Genomic DNA, 21,569 nt, shown 5'->3' on the forward strand with positions numbered 1-21,569 from the left:
TATTAGGCACGGCAAAGATTGTTTTTTTATATCAAAATATGAACGGACCCAATAATAAAAACATAATTTACAACACCTAAAATGAAATTTTAGTTTTTTTATGAATTATTTTAATATTTTTTGAAAAAAATATGATCTGAAACCATATTAAATTTTAACAGAAAAACAATCTGGAAGAGCTTTTATGTGGGAATCCAAAATTTGAGCTCCAAATATTCAGTAGTTTTTGCGCTATACAAAAAAATTCATTTTTTCCTACTTTAGGGGACCGTATACTTTTTTAAAACAGAAATTATGAAAGTTGGTTTCTTCGTAAAAAAAGAAAAAAATTGTTCAACAAAATAAGCAAACCAATTATAACGTGGATTTTCTACATTAGAGTTCGTCTATGAATTTTTTAAATGCATAAATTTATTCGCTGTCTCTGCAGAAGAACAACACAATATTGCAACCGTCAGTTTTTTGTGGATATCGTTCAGACGTCAATGTGTAAATAATGCGAAACACTACTTCATTGTCTAATAAAATAATATTTTATAGAACTTTTTAAATTAAAAGCTACACTTTTTTTGCGTTTAGCCATTGCTTTTTGTAAAACAATAACTCAAAAAATAAATAAATAAACATGCACAACTTTTTCACAGAAACATACAACAAAATCTCATTGTCTTGCTAGTCATGTTGCAATAGACAGTGTAGAATTAATTGCTCTTTCCGGTGATAATTTACTAAAAGGAAAAATTATTGCCTTGCCTAAATCGGGAAAGTACACGAAAAATAGCCGACAGTGTGAAGTTTCGTCTTTAACATTATCCAGATGGGTCAAAAAGTAATATTTGCTCTTAGATAAGTTTACTGGTTTTCAGGAATTATTATTATTATTATTATTATTATTTTGCAAAAAAAGTTTTCTAGTTCTTAGGAATTACTTTATTTAATTTTATTTATTTATTTATTATTATTATTATTATTTTTTTTTGTAAAGTGTTTGAATAATTTTCAATGTGTTAAGATGTAGGAAAGGAAATGTCGGTCGCAGTAGTAGGCCGCATGTTTTGAGCCCGAATTCTGCACGCAAAGTAATTGTTGTGGCTAATTGTGAACTTTTTTTTTTTTTTTTTTTTTGACTTCGTCAAAGATTTAACAAAACATTAATTTGGGTGTTAGATTAAGTTGAGTTTTTGTCTATTCTTAATTATAATTTAAATACTATTTTTCTATTTACTTTCTCAGCCATTGTCGGTGCATTTCACATTAAAATCATTCCCGCAAGACAAAGATAAAATTTCAAATTATTTTCTTCTTTTTTGAATAACATGGGAAAATATCGACAAAGAAAGAAAGTTATAATAAATTATTATTATCAATTATAGATGCCTATCTTATTATATGCATGTTTTTCAGAATCTAATATTTGAATATTCGGCTCCAACGTTATGCCACTGGAACTATTTTTACTTTCTGATCTTACTCTTTAAGCAAACAAGGGGCCCCACGGACCGGCTTCGCGGACTGAATGCGTCCCGCGTCTTAACTGCGATGCAATTACGGCTTGGTAATCCCATTCGAGTGTTGCTGTGGGTCCTATTAATGAGGCCAACAGCCCTGAACTAGGTTTAACCGAAAAATGAAGCAGGTGTCTTGTCATAGAAACGAAGAGTGCCTAAAAACTGGTGGATGAAGAAAATTTATCTGACCAGTGAGATGCCGTAAACATACAGGAGAGAAATTTACTTTACCTACCAGTTTACTCAAAATCTCAGCTTCAATAAGACGACTTCTGCATCCCACACGATTAGTTCCGATTTCAGTCTGAGAAATCTATCATGAGGACGGAATTGTAGCCTCTGAATAGATCAACCCGGATGTCGGGCATGCCGCGTATAGTATTGCTATAGGTGCGCCAGCCTGATACCAGAGAAAATATTAGTTTGCAGGTATCTAGATCGCGAAACAAAATCAAATAATGCGAGGTTTTGTTAGCAATCTTACAAAATCGGAGAAATGACAAGAAGTCAGATATCGGTTCATCTTGGTTTGAGCTAAAATTATTTTTGTCTTTTTTTAATTACGGGTTGGACCATATCGAATCTCATTGCTAGAAACAGCATTGGAAAATTACTTTCCTAAATTGCTTTTATGAGCCATTACATGTTTAACTAAAACCGCCGATTGTGTTATGCTTTTCAAATAATACCACGCATTATGATCTTTCGCATCAAATTTGGATTTAAAACAAATTATCTTTTTTTGATTACAAAAAAGCCGCTAGAACAATTACTGCGTTTGTCCACTGTGTTAATTCAAATAACCAAATTTTTCCCAAATAAAGTTCGAGTGTGAACGGTTTGCTCATTAACGGGTATTTATATTCTCCTGTTTCTGTTTTATTTTTTAGATTGATACTTCTTTCATTTTATGTATTTAGAGCAAATTTTCACGGAATAAATTGACCTTACTTCGCTCGAGTCTCCAATCTATTTAATGTTGCGTCTTCCCACGTAGTGCGGTATATTTTTTATATTTTTGCGTGCGATGACCCTAACTTCTGCCGATGTTCTGCGAAATTAAAAACGCGCAATTCCATTTTACATCAAAAGACTTTTTATTCTACCAAAATAAACCTGCAACATAGACGCAATACATTTATCAAACATATTCGCATCATCTTTCTAGGTATAAGGTTGGATATTTACATTTCTATGAGGCTAATTTGCTGAATGTTAATATAAGCAATCCAATAGGTTCATATTAGAAAAGGCAAAAAGTTCCATTACTTTTAATTTTTCATTATTCGATTTACTAAACAACGATCTATACGATGAACGAGCCAAACCCCATGCATCTTTCTTGGGTTAATCCATATAAACAAAAATCAGTAAATATTTTAACTTTTTTTTTCAAAAAAAAAAAAAGACCTTAAATCGCTTTTTGCCGCAACATAATCGGCTAAAAAGTATCGAAGAGAACTTCAAAAATCATGAATTGAGCTGTATAATCTCGATTTTTTCTTTGTTTACATTCCATTTAAGCCCTGACCTTGAAAGAAGCGTTTTCAATGTGGAGACGTTCCCTAAAACGTTTTTTGTTAATAACTAATGTTCTACTGCACAGAATACAGTGAAATTTCGTATACTGGCTGTATTCTGCGGTCTAAACATAATTATGTAGCAAAAATTAGGGGTTCCCATTTGAAAATCAAGAGTTGGTGCTCATTTTGTTTTTTTATGGTCCCTTATCAAAATTTTACTTACGTAGTTTTAAAGAAGACTTTAATCCAAGTCGGATGACACCTTTCTTTCCTTTCTAGCATGTATAATGGCTGAATAGTTAAAAGTGTTTCGTTTTTTTTTTTCTATGACTGTACAAACAAAACATGACACACACACACACACAAAAAAGAAAGAACAACTTAAGGTAAATTGGTTCAGCAAGCTCGTGCGGATCTAATGTATTCACAGACTGTAATCATGCCAATGTTGCCATTTATATCTACTTGAACCTGCCAATCCAAACCACAATATTCTCCCAACCAACAATCAAGGATTCCCTTACTTTAATGTTCCTAAAACTTAAAAACCCTTCAAAGAAATCAATTATAATTGCTCTTCAAATTCTCTACCCTGTCATATTGTGTGGCTCATAAAAGTGTCAAAAGTGGTAACCTTTCAAAGAAATTATGATTTACGACGAAAAAGTCAACCGACCGTTAAAATCTTACAGGTGTTATAAAAGCATTTACAGCTTTCGGTGCTGACTATGCCCCCACTACCCCGTAGCATGGGTTCAGATAGTTGGAAATCTAAGAGATTATTTCCGGTCTTAAATCTTTTTTACAACTGTCACAAGGCGTATTGTTTTTTTCCTTCGCACTGTTTAATTTTGAAATCTGTACGTTTATTGCCAATAAAAACATCTCTACTCACATTTCCCATTGAAGCATCAAAATAAACATGCAACTCTCAAAAATAACCATTTGAAGGTCAAATTGGCCCAAAACAAACTTTCCGAAAGCCGATGCGATAGCGCATGATTGATAGAGCATGGGATTTTGTTACGATTAAATATATAAATGAAATAAAAAGAAAGATATAGGAAAATAAGAAGGCTAAAAAAATTCACCCCCGAATTAAACCGTTGTGGTAAGTAAAGAAAAAAAATGTTTGCAATTACTAAAAAACAAAATAATAATGATTATAATAATAATATAACAGTTATAATAACATTAATAATATTAATTATTATTATTATTATCAAAATAAAACACTAAGAAAATTCGGAAGACCACAAATTATTACCGGGCAACGTTCCGGGGGTTCACGAGTTTACACCAGTTTCCTGGGAAAATCACGATCTCTTGCGAAAACGTTTCTAAAATCACTACGAGTTTCATAAACTCAAATTTTCTCTGCTGTGAAAATATTTTTAGGTACCAGTGGTAAATTGTTCTTAGCGTTTTTGTTAACTGTTCCTCAGAAATAATCTGAAGTTTTTTTTAAATTAAATTTTCTTTATCGGTGCAAAGTTTTATAACACTCTGTACATATTAGAGTAATGCGAAGCAAAGTGAAATAGCAGGGCAAAGTGAAATGATGAAATATTTACTCTGCTGTTAACGCCACCTATCTAGTAAATTTTAGCTATGCAGTAATACATGTATTCTATTCCAGTCAAGAAAAAATTACTTCTGAAAATCAAATAATATAATATTACAAGCAGTTTTCGAAAATTCATACTCATATTGTAATATTTTACCGTAAGTCAAAAATTATTTTTGCTATTATTGAATGGCGAAATTCTTGTTATTAACATTAAATAAGACCCACTAATATTCTGCGCAGTATTTATTTGTTTGAAATTAAGCTTTTTTGTATTTTAAATGCTTTGAACAGTTAGTCAAGTGCGTGCTGGGCAAAGTGGATGGGGCAAAGTAAAATGGTTCACTTCAATTACTTATTCAATCTTTTATCAAATCGATTACATGTTCATTTATTAACTATTTCATTTTGATTTCTTCATTTAATGATTCTCGTATTTATTTATTCATTAACTTATTTTCTTATTCATTCACTGTTTCATTAACAGATTTTTTTTTCTCTTCCATCAACTTATTTATTCATTTATTTATTGGTTTATTTTTTCACTTTCTTTTCGTTTATTCATTTATTCTTTTATTCACGCATTTATTTGGTCAAAAATATCTTTAACAACCGAATATGAAGTATTTTATTAGAAAAAAATTTTTATTTTACACTTTGGCCCATGAAAAAAAGAAATGAAAAATAACCAACTTTTCTGAAAGTACTAATTTACTGCCTAAAATAAAAAATTATTTTTAAATGCAAATTTTATTACAAAAATATTGTTCTTTTTTATGTACCGTAATTTTCAGATCAAATTTCCAACTTGTTCATTTTGAAAAAAGAAAGTTATCGTAACTGTTCCACTTTGCCCCAAATTCCCTTGCATTGCATCGTTTGTTACTTTAAAGTAATTTTTTTGTGAAGTAAAGATTATAGGAACGCCTACTTCAGTTCTGCTCCTGCCGTGACAAGCTTTTGTAATTCCCTCTTTATTAAGGGGGAAACTAGTTTAGGAGGCCGAAATTTTAGTGTTTTTAGTGATGTTTTTTAACAGGAAATAAATACTCAGATTTTTTTTTTAACTTGGAGAATATTTTATTCATCTTTTGAAGTACACCTTGTAATTTTTTGATGTCATTTCCATCAAAATTCGTGGAGTTAAAAGCTGCTGTCCATGGCTGGTTACCATGAGAGCTTGTTGATACACTGTAAAAAAAATTCTGAAACGTTACTGAGTATTTCAGTGTAACGTTTCGGGATTTCAATGGTTTTTATCCATTTCCTGGAAATATCAAGTATCATTTTTAAAAGGTGTTTCTTGAAGTGCTACAAGTTATCTGAATGCAAACTTGACTCGGGTGTAAAAAATATTTTTAGCTCCCAGTTTAAAGATTAACTGAGAGTATTTATAAGGTGTATCGGCTTCAAATCGAGTACGGCTCGTCCATGTTGATTAAACTTCCAAAGGGAGCGAATAAGTATGGAATACGTATCTTTGCCAGAATTGCAATCTAGTGAAATCCTTGATACTTACTTTCAATTCTGGCTTAAGCTTTGGATATGTCTTGATAAGTCAGGAAGGTGCCAAGCTATTATATTACCCGTACCTAAGGTTATTCTGAAGTTCCAGAGACACGACGAGCTTTCAACGGGAAGATATTTCTGGATTTTTCATTAAGGTTACTGAATTTTAGCGGAAAACGTTCCTGGTTTTTGCGAGATATGTTAGTGGCAAAAATTGGGCACATCAGCTGCCTATTATTTTAGGAATGTTTTTGAATCGTTTTTACAGTGTAGTGTGCATTACCGAAGTCACAATTGTTTCCTTTAATCATTACAGTTTTTCTTTCTCGTAAACAACATATTTCCTTATAGTAAAGTATTTTTTTAATGGCAGTATTACCGCTTTCTGCATCAGAATCGCTATTCATTGATTGCCCCCTCGACCGTCAAAAACTGCAGACTCCAAGAAACGTCTTTTTCTGCTTCAGACAATATAGATATATCATTTGGAAAACAATCCAATATTTCCTAACTCAAATTAAGAAGAAAAAAAAATTTTTTTCGGCTGTTAGAATAATTTGTTAATTCGAGGTTTATTAATCGGTAAATAGGGGGGTTTGCTTACATTTTAGTCAGAGAAAAAGAAAAATTCGCTAAATCTCAAAATTCGTTAACTAGAGGTTCGTTAAATCATGGTCTGACTGTACAAACTCTCCTGTAGCCGACTGTAAGGGAAGATTACACACTGTCAAAACGATTGAGAAACGTTCCTGGAAAAAAATAGGCAGCTTATGTGCCCAATTCCTGTCAGTACCATATCTTGTAAAAACCAGGAACGTTTTCCTCTAAAATTGAGAAACCTTCCTGAAATTATCCTGGAAGCCTCCTGAAAAATTCAGAAATCTTCCCGTTCAAAGCCAGTCGTGTCAAGAAAATTATAGTAAACTTCGGAAGGCATAATAAAACAGCTTGACACCTTCTGGATTTATCAAGGAAGTTCCAAAAGCAATATTGCAAATATGACCGAAGCTTCAGAGAGAACTACAAGTAGGTACCAAGAATTTACTCGCCTGCAATTCTTGCAAGCTACGCAATCCATGGACTTGTTCGCTCCTTTTAGGAACTTAATCAGTCTGGACAGGATGTCTAACTGAAGCCGATACACTCAACAAATACGCTCAGTTATACGCTAAGAGCTAAAACTATTTTTCACAACTGTGAAAAGTCTGCAGTCGTGCAACTTGTATCAATTCAGGAAACTTTTTGACAATGATAATTTTTCCAGGAAGTGGATAGAAACCATTGATATCCCGAAATAGCACGGAAATACTCAGTAACATTTCGGATTTTTTTTTACAGTGCAAGGACGAAATTAACGTCTCCATTGTGGTGAAGAAGTGCTGAAAACACCTTTCAGGAGATTCATTTTCATCATCGCCGAAACACGACTGCACGCCTTCCTACTCTATTATTGAGCAAGCAAATGTGATCAATATTTGTTTCGCCGGGAAGAAAACATTTACTCTCTTTCAATTGTCGCTCGCTTTTCAAGGAAATGTTCTCGTTTTAGTTGCATTGTAATACAAATGTAGGATGACACCTGAAAATGACTGAAATTAATTTCTGCAAATCAATAAAATTTTTGTTAGCAGTTAGTGGTATTTGCTTTCCCCTGTCGTTGCGAATATAACTGAATTTTGTGAATAACTTTTCAGGCCTTTATTGTTATTCTTAAGCATTGAATTCGTATGAGTATGTGGGTCAAAGGGAAATAGTTAAGATGTCTTTAACAAAAAAATAGTGAGGTATTTAACAAAAAATAGGTAAATGAAATAGTTAGGTTTCTTTTTACAAAAAGAACATGTTTGAAATTTAATTTGAAAATTACAGTACATGAAAAAGGAACAATAAATTTTATAATAAAACCTGGTACGAAACATAGTTTTTTTTTTAAATGTTTAGAATCGAATTTGTACCCTTAAAAAAAGGTGGAAATTTTTTGCTTCTTTTTTTCATGGGCAAAGTGAAAAAAAAAATATTTCTTGTTTTATTGAAATGTTTTCTATTGCTTATAAAAAATATTTTTGATCAAACGAATGAGAAACTAAAATATTGAATGACTAAATGGACAGATTTCGAAAAATAAACGAATAAATAAGTAAACTAATTGAATAATATATGAGGCAGTGAGAAGCAAAGGGATGCAAGTGGACTATTTTAAGTTTCGAATTAAATTCGTTTAAAGATCAGATCCTACGTATGCTTTCATTGAAATTTTTTTCTAAATCATGCTGCACAGCAGCACCTACCAGGACTACTAGTATTATCTCTACTAGTATTATCTCTTGTACTTGGCGACCAAAAGACTGGTGATTTATCGCCAAGTGCCTTCCAATTGATAACACCACTTGAGTTTACATGGAAATTAACAAAAAAAGAAAAAAAACTACCAAAAAGGGTGCAAAAGACCCCCTTAGAAACACCCGAATGCAACCAAAAGGAGAGGTGCACAACTAGATCCCACTAGGAGTCTACGCACCAAATTTCAACTTTCTAGGACATGCCGTTCTAAGTAAAGTGGTGGCACTTAGCAACTTTCTTTATTAACCTTTTCTGTGAGTTTCTTCCTTTCTTTTTCTTTCTTTTTTTTTTTTTTGATAAAAATTCTTTTTTTTTCGTCCCCGTTTTTGTTGCCATATTCGAGAAAAAGTATGGCAACTGATTTTTTTCTCAATAATTTTCTTCACGCTACAAATTTAAATAAAAACATTGTTCAGCAATGACCGTGATCAGAAATGAGTTTCTAATTGAAGACTTACCTAGATTTTTTCACGAAATCAGTTTAAAACAGTTATAATTCACGTTCTAGTTTTCTTGGAACAAAGGAACAAATTTTATCTGATGAGAAAAAAATCAGATTCGTATGGAAATTTTATTTGAATTTTTGAGAGCCTTTTTTCGCCCTCATGTTAGAAAAATGTCATTTTCATGTCCTAAAATTAAAATTCGAACGGTTCGGTACTTTTTTGGCGTTTGAAAACCCCTCTACATTCCTTCTCGGGTGCCTAACATGCACATGTGCTGTTTTTTTTTTTTTTTTTTTTTTTTAAATTTATATAGATGAGTTTGATGCAGGTAGATAATCGTACTACACACAATCAGTTTAAAAACTAAGGATGTTCTACATCAACACCTCTCAATCTGTGGCCCGTAGGTTGCATTTGTTTGACACTCTGAAACCCCCAAAAGTGATCTAAAATCATTATAAAAGAGAAATCATGCAAAATTTAAACTATGCTCTGAATTTCTGTAAAACGCACACCAAATTGTAACTAACATCAAAATTTAATCTTTCAAAAATATAGGCAGAATGAAAAACTTAGTTATTCCCATTTTCCCCAGAGTAGAATATTTATGGTGCAAATATAAGCACCTGAATCGCATATAAAAATAGCTGGGAAGGTGAAATTCATAAATAAATGTTTTTATTTACTTTCCACGTGACTAGTTAAACTAGTTGAAACCATTTATTTCATGTGTAGACCTGCTGGAGAGGAAAATGTTGGATCAATTAACTTTAGAAACATTTTCTCTTTCACTGTCATCTTCAATTAATGATGACTACACAATTATTTGGAAGCAAGCGGAACTCACAGAATGTTTTACATAGCTCCATAGTCTTCACTCACGAACAGTTCAAATTACCACAAATATGGTAATAGAGTTTGTTTACTTTTATCCCTACACTTAAAAAATTCCGAAACGTTGCTGATTTTTTCCGTGAACCGTTTCGGGGATTCAGTTTTTTATTCACTTCCTGAGGAAATCAAGTATTTTTGTCAAAAAAAAAAAAAAAAAAAAAAAAAAAACCTGAATTACTACAAATTGCACGAATGCAGACTTCTCACTGTAGTGAAAAACATTTTTAGCAAACATTATAAAGATTAATTGAGCGTACACTGTAAAAACGATTCAGAAACGTTCCTGGAAAATAATGGGCAGCTGATGTGCCCAATTTCTGCCAGTAACGTATCTTGCAAAATCCCGGAAAGTTTTCCGCTAAAACTCAGTAACCTTCCCGATATTATCCTGGAAGCCTCCTGAAAAATTCAGAAATCTTGCCGTTAAAAGCCAGTCGTGTCTCGAGAAAAATAGTGCAAACTTAAAAAGGTATAATATAATAGCATGGCATCTTCCTGATATATCAAGGAAGTTCCAAGAGCATTATTACAAACATGGGCAAAGCTAAACCAGAATTGCTTGCTGGTAAGTAACGAGAATTTTACTCGCCAGCAATTCTTGCAAAGCAACGTAGTCCATACTTATCCGCTCCCTTTGGGAGCTTAGTCAGCATGGACGGACCATAATTTCAAAGAAGCCGATACACTTAATAAATACGCTCAGTTAATTTTTAAACTGGGAGCTAAAAATATTTTTCACAACTGTGAAAAGTCTGCATTCGTGCAACTTGTAACAATTCAGGAAACTTTTTGACAATGATACTGGATTTTTCCAGGAAGTGGATAAAAACCATTAAAATCCCGAAACGTAGCACGGGAATACTCAGTAACGTTTCGGAATTTTTTTACAGTGTAGGGTAGACCGGGGCACGTTTACGCAGTGTTCTTTTTTCAAAACGAATTATAACTGGAGAGCAAACAGCCAGAACATATTGATACTGCTCCCTAGCAGATATCTTCATAGGTATTTGAGCATCAGTCGAGCTTCGGCTAGCATGCAGAAATAATAATCTGTTTTCTATCAAGTCGAGTAAATTTTGAGTTGAACGTTTTAAAACTTATTGTAAACAAATAATACTTAGTTAGAAAAGAACAAATACATGAAAACTAGCAGAATTTTATCCTTTTTTGAGAAATGTATTTGTTTGAACTGAAATGTTATTAAATTTTTCTGCACGTTAAAAATAAATCCAATTTTGGCGACGGAACAAGTTTACGCGTTGATGTCTGAGCAGCTTTATTACGCACGTTCTTAGTGTCTTACTTAAACGTGTCCTGAGGCTTTTTTCGCTCCGAACTGTCTCAAAACTTTTTAGTATTTTCAGGTTACTTAGTTCCGAATATCCCCATTTAATTTTTGATTGAGTTACAAATTCGTATCTTATAGCTTACAATCATGTAGTGCTGTCTTCATGCCCGTTCAACTTTTACTTTATACACTATTTCAGTTTGTAATAAATTTGCTTTATTTTAGCGATGGTAAGATATTATGTTTAAAACACTAACAGAACCACATTAGGTGTCAAAATAAATAGGGCTCCGTGCCCGGGGCAAGTTTACGCAACCGACTTGGACTCAAGAATAAATTTTTTAACGGTTAAAAACAAACTGAGCAACAACTGAATATGCCGATTTTGACTCCATTAACTGCTTCATAAAACCGCTATGTCTAAAAATTTCCTAAATTAAAACATAAAATTTATAAAATTCATTGAAAAAAAAATCGTGGTAACTTGCCCCGGTCTACCCTATTTAATAAGTGCAACGGTTTCAGTTGGTTTATAGCCAGTCCAGATTGACTAAGCTCTCAATGAGAGCGAATAAGTCTCTGGATTCCGTAACTTCACAAGAATTGTGGGCGAGTTAGCTGCATGGTAATTGCTTGCCATTCTGTCTTTTTTTTTTGTAGCTTTATTGGCAAAGCAGGAAGGTCCCAATCTGTTACATTAAACCATTTTTCTCTAAAAGTTCCAGAAACACGACTCTCTTTAACCGGGGAGATTACTGAATTCTTCAGAAAGGTTTCGGGATAATTTCAGGAAGGTTTCTGAATTTTAACTGAAAACATTTCTGTTTTTTGCAAGATAAGTTACTTGCAGAAATTGAGCACATAAGCGGCAGATTATTTTCCAGTAACGTTTCTGAATTCTTTTTACGGTGTACTTTCGTTGCTGAAGTTACACTGATGAAAAAAATTTTTAAGGCTTCCTTGAAGAATGTTATGAATTATCACCGATTGCAATTTTCAGGCCACTATCAGTTGCACTTATGCGTTGAAGGAATGGACAATTTGAAGTGACAAAAAACTTCAAATTTTGAATATGGCAAGAGTAGAAGTCAAATAAGCCAAAAGTCCCTTAACGGAAATCCCTGTGCAGTAGGAGAATGTGAGGCAAAGTGGAATAGCGGAGCAAAGTGAAATGGTTAAATATTTACTCTGCATATTGCGCCACCTATCTAGTAATATTTTTAACAATGTAGTAACACTTGTAGTCTATTTCAGTCAAGAAAAAAATACCTCTGAAAATCAAAGAACACGATAACACAAGCAATTTTCAAAATTGGATACTCGTATTGAAATATTAGGTTGTAAGTATAAAATTGTTTTCGTTATTATTAAATGATAAAGTTCTTGCTATTAGAATTTTAAACACTAATTGAGACCTACTAATATTCGGTGCAGTTTTTTTTTTTTTTTTGAGCAATCACGATTGCTTATTGTTCTCATTTGACTGTTTTTGATGTTCCATGCCTTTTTCAGCTTGGACCACGGGCCTCTGCAGCATCACCGCCCACCGTCATCTGCAGGCGACGCGGCGCGGCTGCTCCGGTCCTGAGCTATCCGCTTCTCCTGGTCGGAGGCGTTCATGTCCTACACACACGCACGCTCACACACTCACACACATACACACACACATGCCTACGTGCACACACAGGTCTACGCACACATACAAGCCTACACACACAACTATGCACTTGTAACCGACCAGGAGGAGTGGCAGGCTTGGGGGGGGGGGGGACAGGAGCTGTTTCTAGAAACAATAGCTCCAATGAGTAGGGTCCTGTCTCAGTTCGTGATTGCGAAAAACATAATTTGAATTCAAAATTTCAGAATTCAAATTAATTTTCTCTTTTTTTTTTTAAATATTTAAACCTTATTTGTATTTTAAATGCTTTGTACAGTGAGTCAAGTGCATGAGGAGCATATTGGATGGGGCAAAGTGAAATAGTTCATTTCATTAACTTATTCAATCTTTTATCAAATCACTGGCGTATTCAATTAGTACAGTCGGACCCCGATTTAACGAACATCTATTTAACGAATTCCGCGAAATTTTCTTTTTCCCCAACTAAAATGAAGGCAAAAAACCTTTATTTACCGAATATTAAACCCCGAATCAACACATTTTTTCAACAGCCAAAAAATTTATTTTTTTTTTTTTTTTTTTTTTTTTTTTTTTTTTTTTTTTGTTGATTTGAATTAGGAAATATGTTGGATTGTTTTCCAACTGACTCAACCCACATTGTCTGAAGCAGAAAAAAACGTTTCTTGGAATCAGCAATTTTTGACGAGCGAGGGGGAAACCAATGAATAATGATTCTGATGCAGAAAGCGATAATGAAACTCCCATTGAAACTTATTTTTTTCAAATGCTTTACATGGCTTGGAAATTAAAAACATATCTCAACGGACATGCAGCAGGCTCTAAATGACACAGTATTTTCTTCTCCCCATAAAGACGAAAGAGAACTATTTCGAGTGAAACATCAAGAAAATTATCAAATATGTATTGCACAGTACTTTAAATTTCAAATTAACTAGTGTAATAAGTCAAGGAATGCTGAGTAAAAAGTCTACACTTTCTAATTATAGATATTTTTGCGCAGTTACTTATTAAGGCTTTTAGGTAAGCCAAATGCATTTTTTAAATTATTGTTTCACACTTCGATATTACGAATAACGCCGATTTACCGCATATAAGTTTTAGTCCCGATGAATTCGTTAAATTGGGTTCGGCTGTATTTATTTTATTTAAATTCCCTCATTTAATTAACATTTAACATTAACAACCTCATTTAATAACTCATTTATTTATTCATTCATACACTTATTTTCTTATTCATTTACTAGTTTATTAACTAAATTAATTTTTTCTTATTTATTAATTAATTTATTAATTTAATGTTTCATTTCCTTTTCATTTGTTCGTTCATTCTGTTATTTACTTATTTATTTGATCAAAAATACCTTTAATAATCGAATAGAAGTTATTTCATAAGAAAAATAGTTTACTTTTCACTTTGCACTATAAAAAGAACACGTAAAAAATTTCCACCTTTTTCTAAATGTACAAATTTACAGCCAAAAATTTAAATGCAAGTTTAATTATAAAATATATTGTTCTTTCTTTATGTACCGTAATTTTCAAAAGGAACTTCCAACTCGTAGTTTAAGCTAGCTTAACTTTTTCACTTTGCCCCCACATTCCCCAAATAACTGGCATTGCAGCAAAAAAAAAAAAAAAAAAAAAAAGTCAAAATGTCGGATAGGTCAGCCTGTCATTTAAAAAGGGATTTTTGAAGTCTGTGTTACTCCATTACGAATTCGGTAATTTTTACATGAAGATATAGGATTTCTACAAAACTTTTTTTTTTTTTTACAAAATTTTGAAAAACTGCCAAGTGTTTTGTCATTTACATATTTTTATCTAATCATGTACGTAAAATTTGCATTGTTTTTGGTAATTTGACATTTATTTCCGTGGATGTATCTGCCTCGTTTCGAAAAGTATTATAACCTATAAAATTTTGAGAAAAGTTCAGGTGTTTCAACTATGAAAATAAAATGCATGAATGAATATCAGGCATAAAACAAACCTAAAATACAAACAAAAAACCTTAATCAGCTTCTCTTTAATTGACGATTTCTAAATTTGTCATGTAAACTTTTAGTAAAATGTTTGAATTCAAGCCTATGCATTTTTTCGATATCAATTTTTGAAATAAAAACTACAACCGCTGGATCGTACTATATAGTTTAGTCCTCGGATTATTTATTTAGAGCCCGTGGTTTGATTTTATTATTTTTTTTCCAGGACTTGACTCAAACAAACTTTGCATTAAAATAAAGGAGAGAGGGGTTTTTTGTGTAAAATCAGTTTTTTTTTCAGGAAAAACACTTATATAATGAACTCAAACAGCAAAACTTCATCTAAATACAAAATTTCCAGAGTACTAATTCCACTTATTTAAGATTGATAAAAAATAAAAATACATAACATTATACTCTAAATAATCTTTATGATAAGTGTACTGGCGGATATCGGCCACAAAACCTTTATCCTTATTGCCGCATCCTAATCACCATTTTTATTTTTATGGATATGCCTTGTAATACCTATTCAGAAAATCACCAGTCATAATATGACGGATGCAAGTTTCATGACTATTTCTTTGTAGAAACAAGATACCCAACAGGTAGGGTCCTATAGCAATTCGTGATTGAAAAACATAATTTAAATTCAAAACATCAAGTGATTTGTTTTTGAATTTTTTCTTCCTCTCTCTCTCTCTCTCTTTTTAAGTATGTATGCACACTAGAAAATGTTCATCCAACTTCAGATTTTTTTTAATTTTTTTTTCCTTTAGCAAACATTCAAAACCAAAAAACTTTCCACCTTGAAATTTCTTCGAATCTCATTGTGACCGAAGACAAATGAACTCCTCTTTCTTTTTTTTACAATTTTTTAAAAAAAATCCTCACCTCCGACGGCACCATGACATCCTTTTGCCGAAAGACGGCACTGATGGCCAGACAGATGTCCAGGGGCGTCGATGGCCGTATCACCCAGATGGCCCCGAGCATCAAGCACGTGACAAAGCATCCGACGAATTGGGGGAGCGCGAGCCGACCAGCGCGGCCCACCATCCCTTGCCTCTCTGGACATCACGAGAGTGCTCGCGGATGAGGAGAGATCGCGCATGCGCTCTGAAGCGGACTGATCGCATATCGGGAACGGAGGGAATGCTTGATTATAGTACTATATCCAAAGCCCCTGCCTTCTACTTGCTCTGAAATGATTTATGAGAATTGGTCGACGTTCATCAAAATGTATGTGCTTAAAATTTCTTTAGCATTTCTTTCTTTCTTTTTTTTTTAACAAACTCTGATACGTTATTGTTATGTCTTTGTGTGTTTTACGCTGAAAATAATAAAGTAATAACACAAGCTTAACATTTTGTAGTTAAAAAAACGCTTGTTAAAGAACTATACAAATGGTGTTTTCTGCTTTCTGACCAAGTGCAGAAAGAAAAATAATAGAAAATTTTTCGTACATACAAAATACAGCAAAAACCACGTCCATATTTACAGAACCGCCGAGGGCCACGGTGGGCTGATTGTCAATCTGGTCACCGGGTCCCACCTTCCCCCATGAACTTGTCAAATTTATAATATACCGATTCTGAGCCTGAGCCTGACCCCCCTCAAGAGATGAACTCCTAGTTTCTGGCTAGGCTGACATGGCTTCTCGTCGGTCCTGCACATATATGTAAATACATTAACTTCAGATCATTCAAGAAGGGTGAGGAGAGCAAGGTGTACATACTCAATGCTTATTGTGTGAAAAAAAATATCAAAACCGACGCCTACATCTATATAAATATATTAATTTCGCAACGACAAGGAGTGAAGATCCTCTCATTGATCCCCTTCTCAAGTAAAACATTCAGTAAATGCCAGACTTGATAAGCAAAGGTTTAAAAATTGTTACATATATCACTATTTCTTACTTTCTTGTATGCACTTGGAAATCAAATTTTTATATTGCTTTGAAGAATTTGAGATACATTTGTATAAAAGTATTGTTAAACAACGTCTACTACTGCTTATAATTCAAGGCTCTCTTACACTGTAAAAACGATTCAGAAACGTTCCTGGAAAATAATGGGCAGCTGATGTGACCAATTTCTGCTAGTAACATATCTTGCAAATCCAGGAACGTTTTCCGCTAAAATTCAGTAACCATCCTGTTCTTACCCTGGAAGCCTCGTGAAAAATTCAGAAATGTTCCCGTTAAGAGGCAGTCGTGTCTCTGGGAAATTAAGAGCAAACTTAGGAAGGTATAATAAAAAAATTTAGCATCTTCCTGACTTATCAAGGAACTTCCTAGAGCATTACTGCAACCATGACCAAAGCTAAGCCGGAATTGCAAATAGCGGGAATTTTACTCGCCTGCAATTCTTGCAAAACTACGTAGTCCATACTTATTCGCTCCCTTTGAGAGCTTAACTAGCATGGACAAGCCGTGACTGTGCTGAAACCGATGCACTTTACAAATACTCTCAGTTTATCTTTGAACTGGGAGCTAAAAATATTTTTCAAAACAGTGAAAAGTCTGCTTTTGTGTAACTTGTAGTAATTCAGGAAACTTTTTGACGATAAAGCTTGCTTTTCCCAGGAAGTGGATAAAAAGCATTAAAATCCCGAAATGTAACACGGAAATACCCAGTAAGGTTTCGGAATTTTTTTACAGTGTGGAAAATTCGAAAAAGTGCCCTCCTATGCAGAAAATTCAGCGCTTTCTGCCGATATGTAAAGTATATATATATGTGAGGACACTTTTTTTTTTTTGCCCTCATGTCAGAGTATTTATGAAAGAATTTAATGATTGATTAACTACAGTATAACTTTGATTTAACGATACTCGATTTATTGATTTCCCCAATTTAATGATACATTTCAATGGATATTTTATTGAATATCTTTGCTCCTCGATTTAACGATATCCTTGATTTAACGGTAACTTTTTCCAGTCCCTTGACAATCGTTAAATCGGGGTTATACTGTAATTTGATTATAGAACATTGCATTTACGTCTAAAAGAACTCAGCAGTTCCAATTTTGGAGGTTTTAAATATTGTTCGTAAATTTGTTCATTTGGTCAAAATGTTACACAAGTAACCACATTACAACCATCAACTAAAACAAAACTAACTTTTATTAACATAAACAAAATAAAATTAAAACCATAGGAATGGTTCATGCTGGTATTTCAAGGGCCAGCGGCTCCCTTCAAAATCCACATTAATCGAAATCACAAAACCAAAAGCAATCTTTCAATTTGAACTTAAACTTAGGTTTGCTGTAAAAATTTGGTGAGATATTTTCTCGCCAAAAGAAACTAAAAGGGAGATTCAACAACGTCGATTTTGAAGTTGCCAACCAAATTTCAACAGAATCCGACCTCAGGAAATGGTAGGGAATCGAGATTTAAGATTCCGTTACATGCGGTAGATGTATACTGCCGTGGGAAGGTAAAGCGCAGTAACGGCAGAAATGAGTTTTTGAGATGTTTAGAGAAACGTGTTTTGGATTTCTTCCTAACAACAGGAAATTATGGAATTTGACATTTTTTTCGTTTTTCTTTTCTCGCGGAAACTAAATAAGCAAGATTATACAAAAAAAAAAAAAAAACATAAGTACAACAGAAGACAAAAATGCAAAAATGGAAAAACTTGCAGTGGCAAGAAATAAAAAAAAAGGGGGGGGGTCAAGATAAACGCCCCTTTGAGTGGCGATGCAAAATTCTTTGTAAAGTATCCGTTTTGAACTTATAATTTCATTTTAACTTAAATGTAGTTGTTTCTGTAAATTTTATGAAATTCATGTTACACAACATTTACATTAAAAATTTCAATTGACCAATTTTGCTGTTGCTCTGATTTTTTAGATTGCCATGACCACGAGAATCGGTATAGCTTCTTGTTTTAATATTTATTAAAGAGGACACATTTTCGGTGCCATGATTAAATCGTTTGCGTTCATTCAAAGCTTAACTTAAGCCAATTTTGCTTTTAAAAGAGTAAAATTACATATTTTCAGAAGAAACATCAACTTGAACTGAAAAAGCAAAACTTCATTTAAATACAAAATTTCTAGATAACTAATCCCTACCATATAAGGTTGATAGGAAATAAAAATATCGAAAAGGTATAACACTGTAAATTTCATTTTTATGATGAGTATACAAGTTTAAATTGCCATAATAACCAGATCTTTATTATCACATCCAAATGACTCTTTCTTTTTTCATGGATACGTCTCGTATTACCCAATCTTGAAAACCACCAGTCATAATATGAGGGGCGCGATTTTTTTCACCATTTCCATTCCATTCCATTTGTAGAAACAAGAAACTCAACGAGTAGGGTCCTATCGCAATCCGTGATCGTGAAAAACATAAAACGTCACAATTCAAAGGAATTTATTTATTTTTTGAATTCTCGTAATATGCTTTTAAAAGTATCAGAGCAAATATTCGACCGAGTTCCGTTCTTGATGTCGTAATTTTTAATTATTATTTTGGTAAGTATATATATTTTTAACTCTACAAATTTGATCTTGATAAAGCGAAGATTCGGGTGAACACGAGTTCAATGAACAAGGCTAACTATACTATCTCCTACCACAAAATATGTCAGAGCGTGTCCTACCGTTAGTACTAATTACAGTAAAAACCCTCCTAACGGACACTCCTCAAATTCGGACACCCCTCTTATGCGGACAATTTTTAATTCCCCGATTCCAAGCAAATAACCTTATTAAACACCTGTCCAGAGGAAATCCCTCTTTTGCGGGCAAAAAAAATGTGTCCCGTTAGTGTCCGCATTAGAGGGATTTTACTGTATTTCCAAGTTGTTCATTTTGGCACGTTGCCAAATTATTAGATTAATTTATTACGAAATTGTACGATATTTATTATAATTATACTAGGGTCATTATACAAAAAACGTAGGTTTTGAAGTTGGAATTCATGAAAAAAAATAATAATCTTCAATTTTTTAAAAGTTACTTTATATTTTTCCTTTCAGGCACCTTTTTACTCTCACATAGTTAGTCACATTCTTTATTGGTTATTTTGTAACTTTCTTTTGTAGTTAAAATTTTGGATGTGAACGGAGGGTAACGGATAGTAAATATATATTTTAAATGTTATTTTTAAACTTTTCATTTAAATAAACATTGCATCTTGTATGAGGAACACGATTTGAACTGATTAAAATGTACACATCTTTCTTAAAATGGATTCTTAAAGAAAGTTGTATGCTCCATTTCTGATTGTATATCCTCCATTACATCTATACTGCTGTAACGGGAGATACAGAAACGGAGGATACAAATACTTATGTTTTGTTATGATCACTGTGTTGATTTAGGGTTCACGCAACATGTTATTTAGAAATTACTTTAAAAAAAGTGATTCAGTTTTAACTATAAAAATATTTTTTGTTCACAAACAATTCTTTCCTTTTTAACTCAAGAACGGAGGATACACAAAGTTAAGGACCTATTTGACTTCAAAGAGAATAATGCTGAAATTCTTTCACATTAAGTTCTTTAGCTTCACCATGAAGACCCAGAGTTGAAAAGGGCTAACTTGTAATTCTAAACCCCTGTAATGAGCTGCCAGTACTGCCGTCTATAGGAATTTCTATTACTTAATAAAATACTGAACGGAGGATACAAGAAATACTGTGACAGTGATTCAAAAGATTATGAATGGTATATATTTTTTTTGTTTTACAACATAATTCTTTTAGCCTATTAAAAAAACATCAAATGATTTAAATTTTACTATTAAATCTGTTATATTTTGTTGTATTGAGTAAATAAATGAAAAAGTACATGGGAAGAAATGTGTTGGGACATGTAACGGAGGTATACAAGTATCCCTTCGTTCAGTAAAAAAAACATTTAAAATTTTTTATAACATCATTAATTTGTATTGATCATTTTCAAAATTTTTTATACTTTCCTAAATCTCATACAAAAGTGCTTAAAAATAAATATTTTTGAAACCATACGCCCTGGACCTAAAAAAGCGCGTTTTTTTGTAGGATGATCCACTACTAGAAAATCGCCCGTCATGGTATGACGGGTGAAAATTGCTTCTACATTTGAACGAAGCAATTGCTTACAAGTGGTTTTTTACAAGTGGTATGCAAGCTTATTTATTTTCCGAATAGCATTTACATTCCCAAACCTCTACACTTCATTTACAATTTAATTGTAAATAAAGGGCAGAACTTTGGCTTGTTTTTTATTTGGCGTGTTATTTTACTTTTAATGGCATAATTAAAACATTTAGCATATTATTTCTCTTTAACGGCTTGATTCATCTTCTTTTTGCTCTATTTTTCTCTTTAATGAAACTGTTATTCTTGTTTAAAACTTATTCAAAGGAGAAAACAATGTACGGTATCGTAAAGCCAGTAGTTTCTATATAAATTTTACCAATAATGGCAAAAATGAATAAAATGAAAAATTCACGCCAAGACTAAAAACGGGTCAAGTGACGCACCGAATAGAGTACCGAACCTTTTTATTAGACTTTTTTGTTGAAGTAGAGCAAAATTGTTCACTCCTTTTGAGTCTCCCCTCATCTTATATAATTAAAAACTGAGCGTATGTACCTATGTATGTATGTATGTCTAAGTTACTTCTCCCGAACGCCACTGAACTGACCATTGAACCAGGTATCGATGGATTTGTAATTTTCCCGTCTTTATGTTTGGCCATTTACTATAATCCTCCGATAATAATTAGCGGATATATCAATTTAAAACTATTAATTATAACACTTAGATTTCGACATAAAATCCCTATTTTTCGAAGGGCTTTTCCTCCATTCAATATTATTCAGTGTTTCATCTCAACTTTCCGCATAGCAACAATGCTTTT

At 32.8% G+C, this 21,569-nt stretch overlaps 2 protein-coding genes across 6 annotated transcripts in view; one reads left to right on the forward strand and one right to left on the reverse strand.

The window, feature by feature from the left end:
• LOC129228174 (protein-tyrosine sulfotransferase 1-like) overlaps positions 1-15,746 on the reverse strand; it is a 126,474-nt gene extending 110,728 nt beyond the window's left edge. Inside the window, exon 1 of the mRNA XM_054862830.1 lies at positions 15,591-15,746. Coding sequence (XP_054718805.1) covers positions 15,591-15,692 — 102 coding nt within the window. The 5' untranslated portion in view covers positions 15,693-15,746. The remainder of the gene's footprint in view (positions 1-15,590) is intronic.
• The window catches only part of LOC129228172 (TGF-beta-activated kinase 1 and MAP3K7-binding protein 2-like), a 303,446-nt gene that overhangs the window by 195,623 nt on the left and 86,254 nt on the right, over positions 1-21,569 (forward strand). The gene's annotated exons all lie outside the window — the stretch shown is intronic.

This window comes from Uloborus diversus, chromosome 8 (genome assembly GCF_026930045.1).
Source record: "Uloborus diversus isolate 005 chromosome 8, Udiv.v.3.1, whole genome shotgun sequence".
NCBI lineage: Eukaryota > Metazoa > Arthropoda > Arachnida > Araneae > Uloboridae > Uloborus > Uloborus diversus.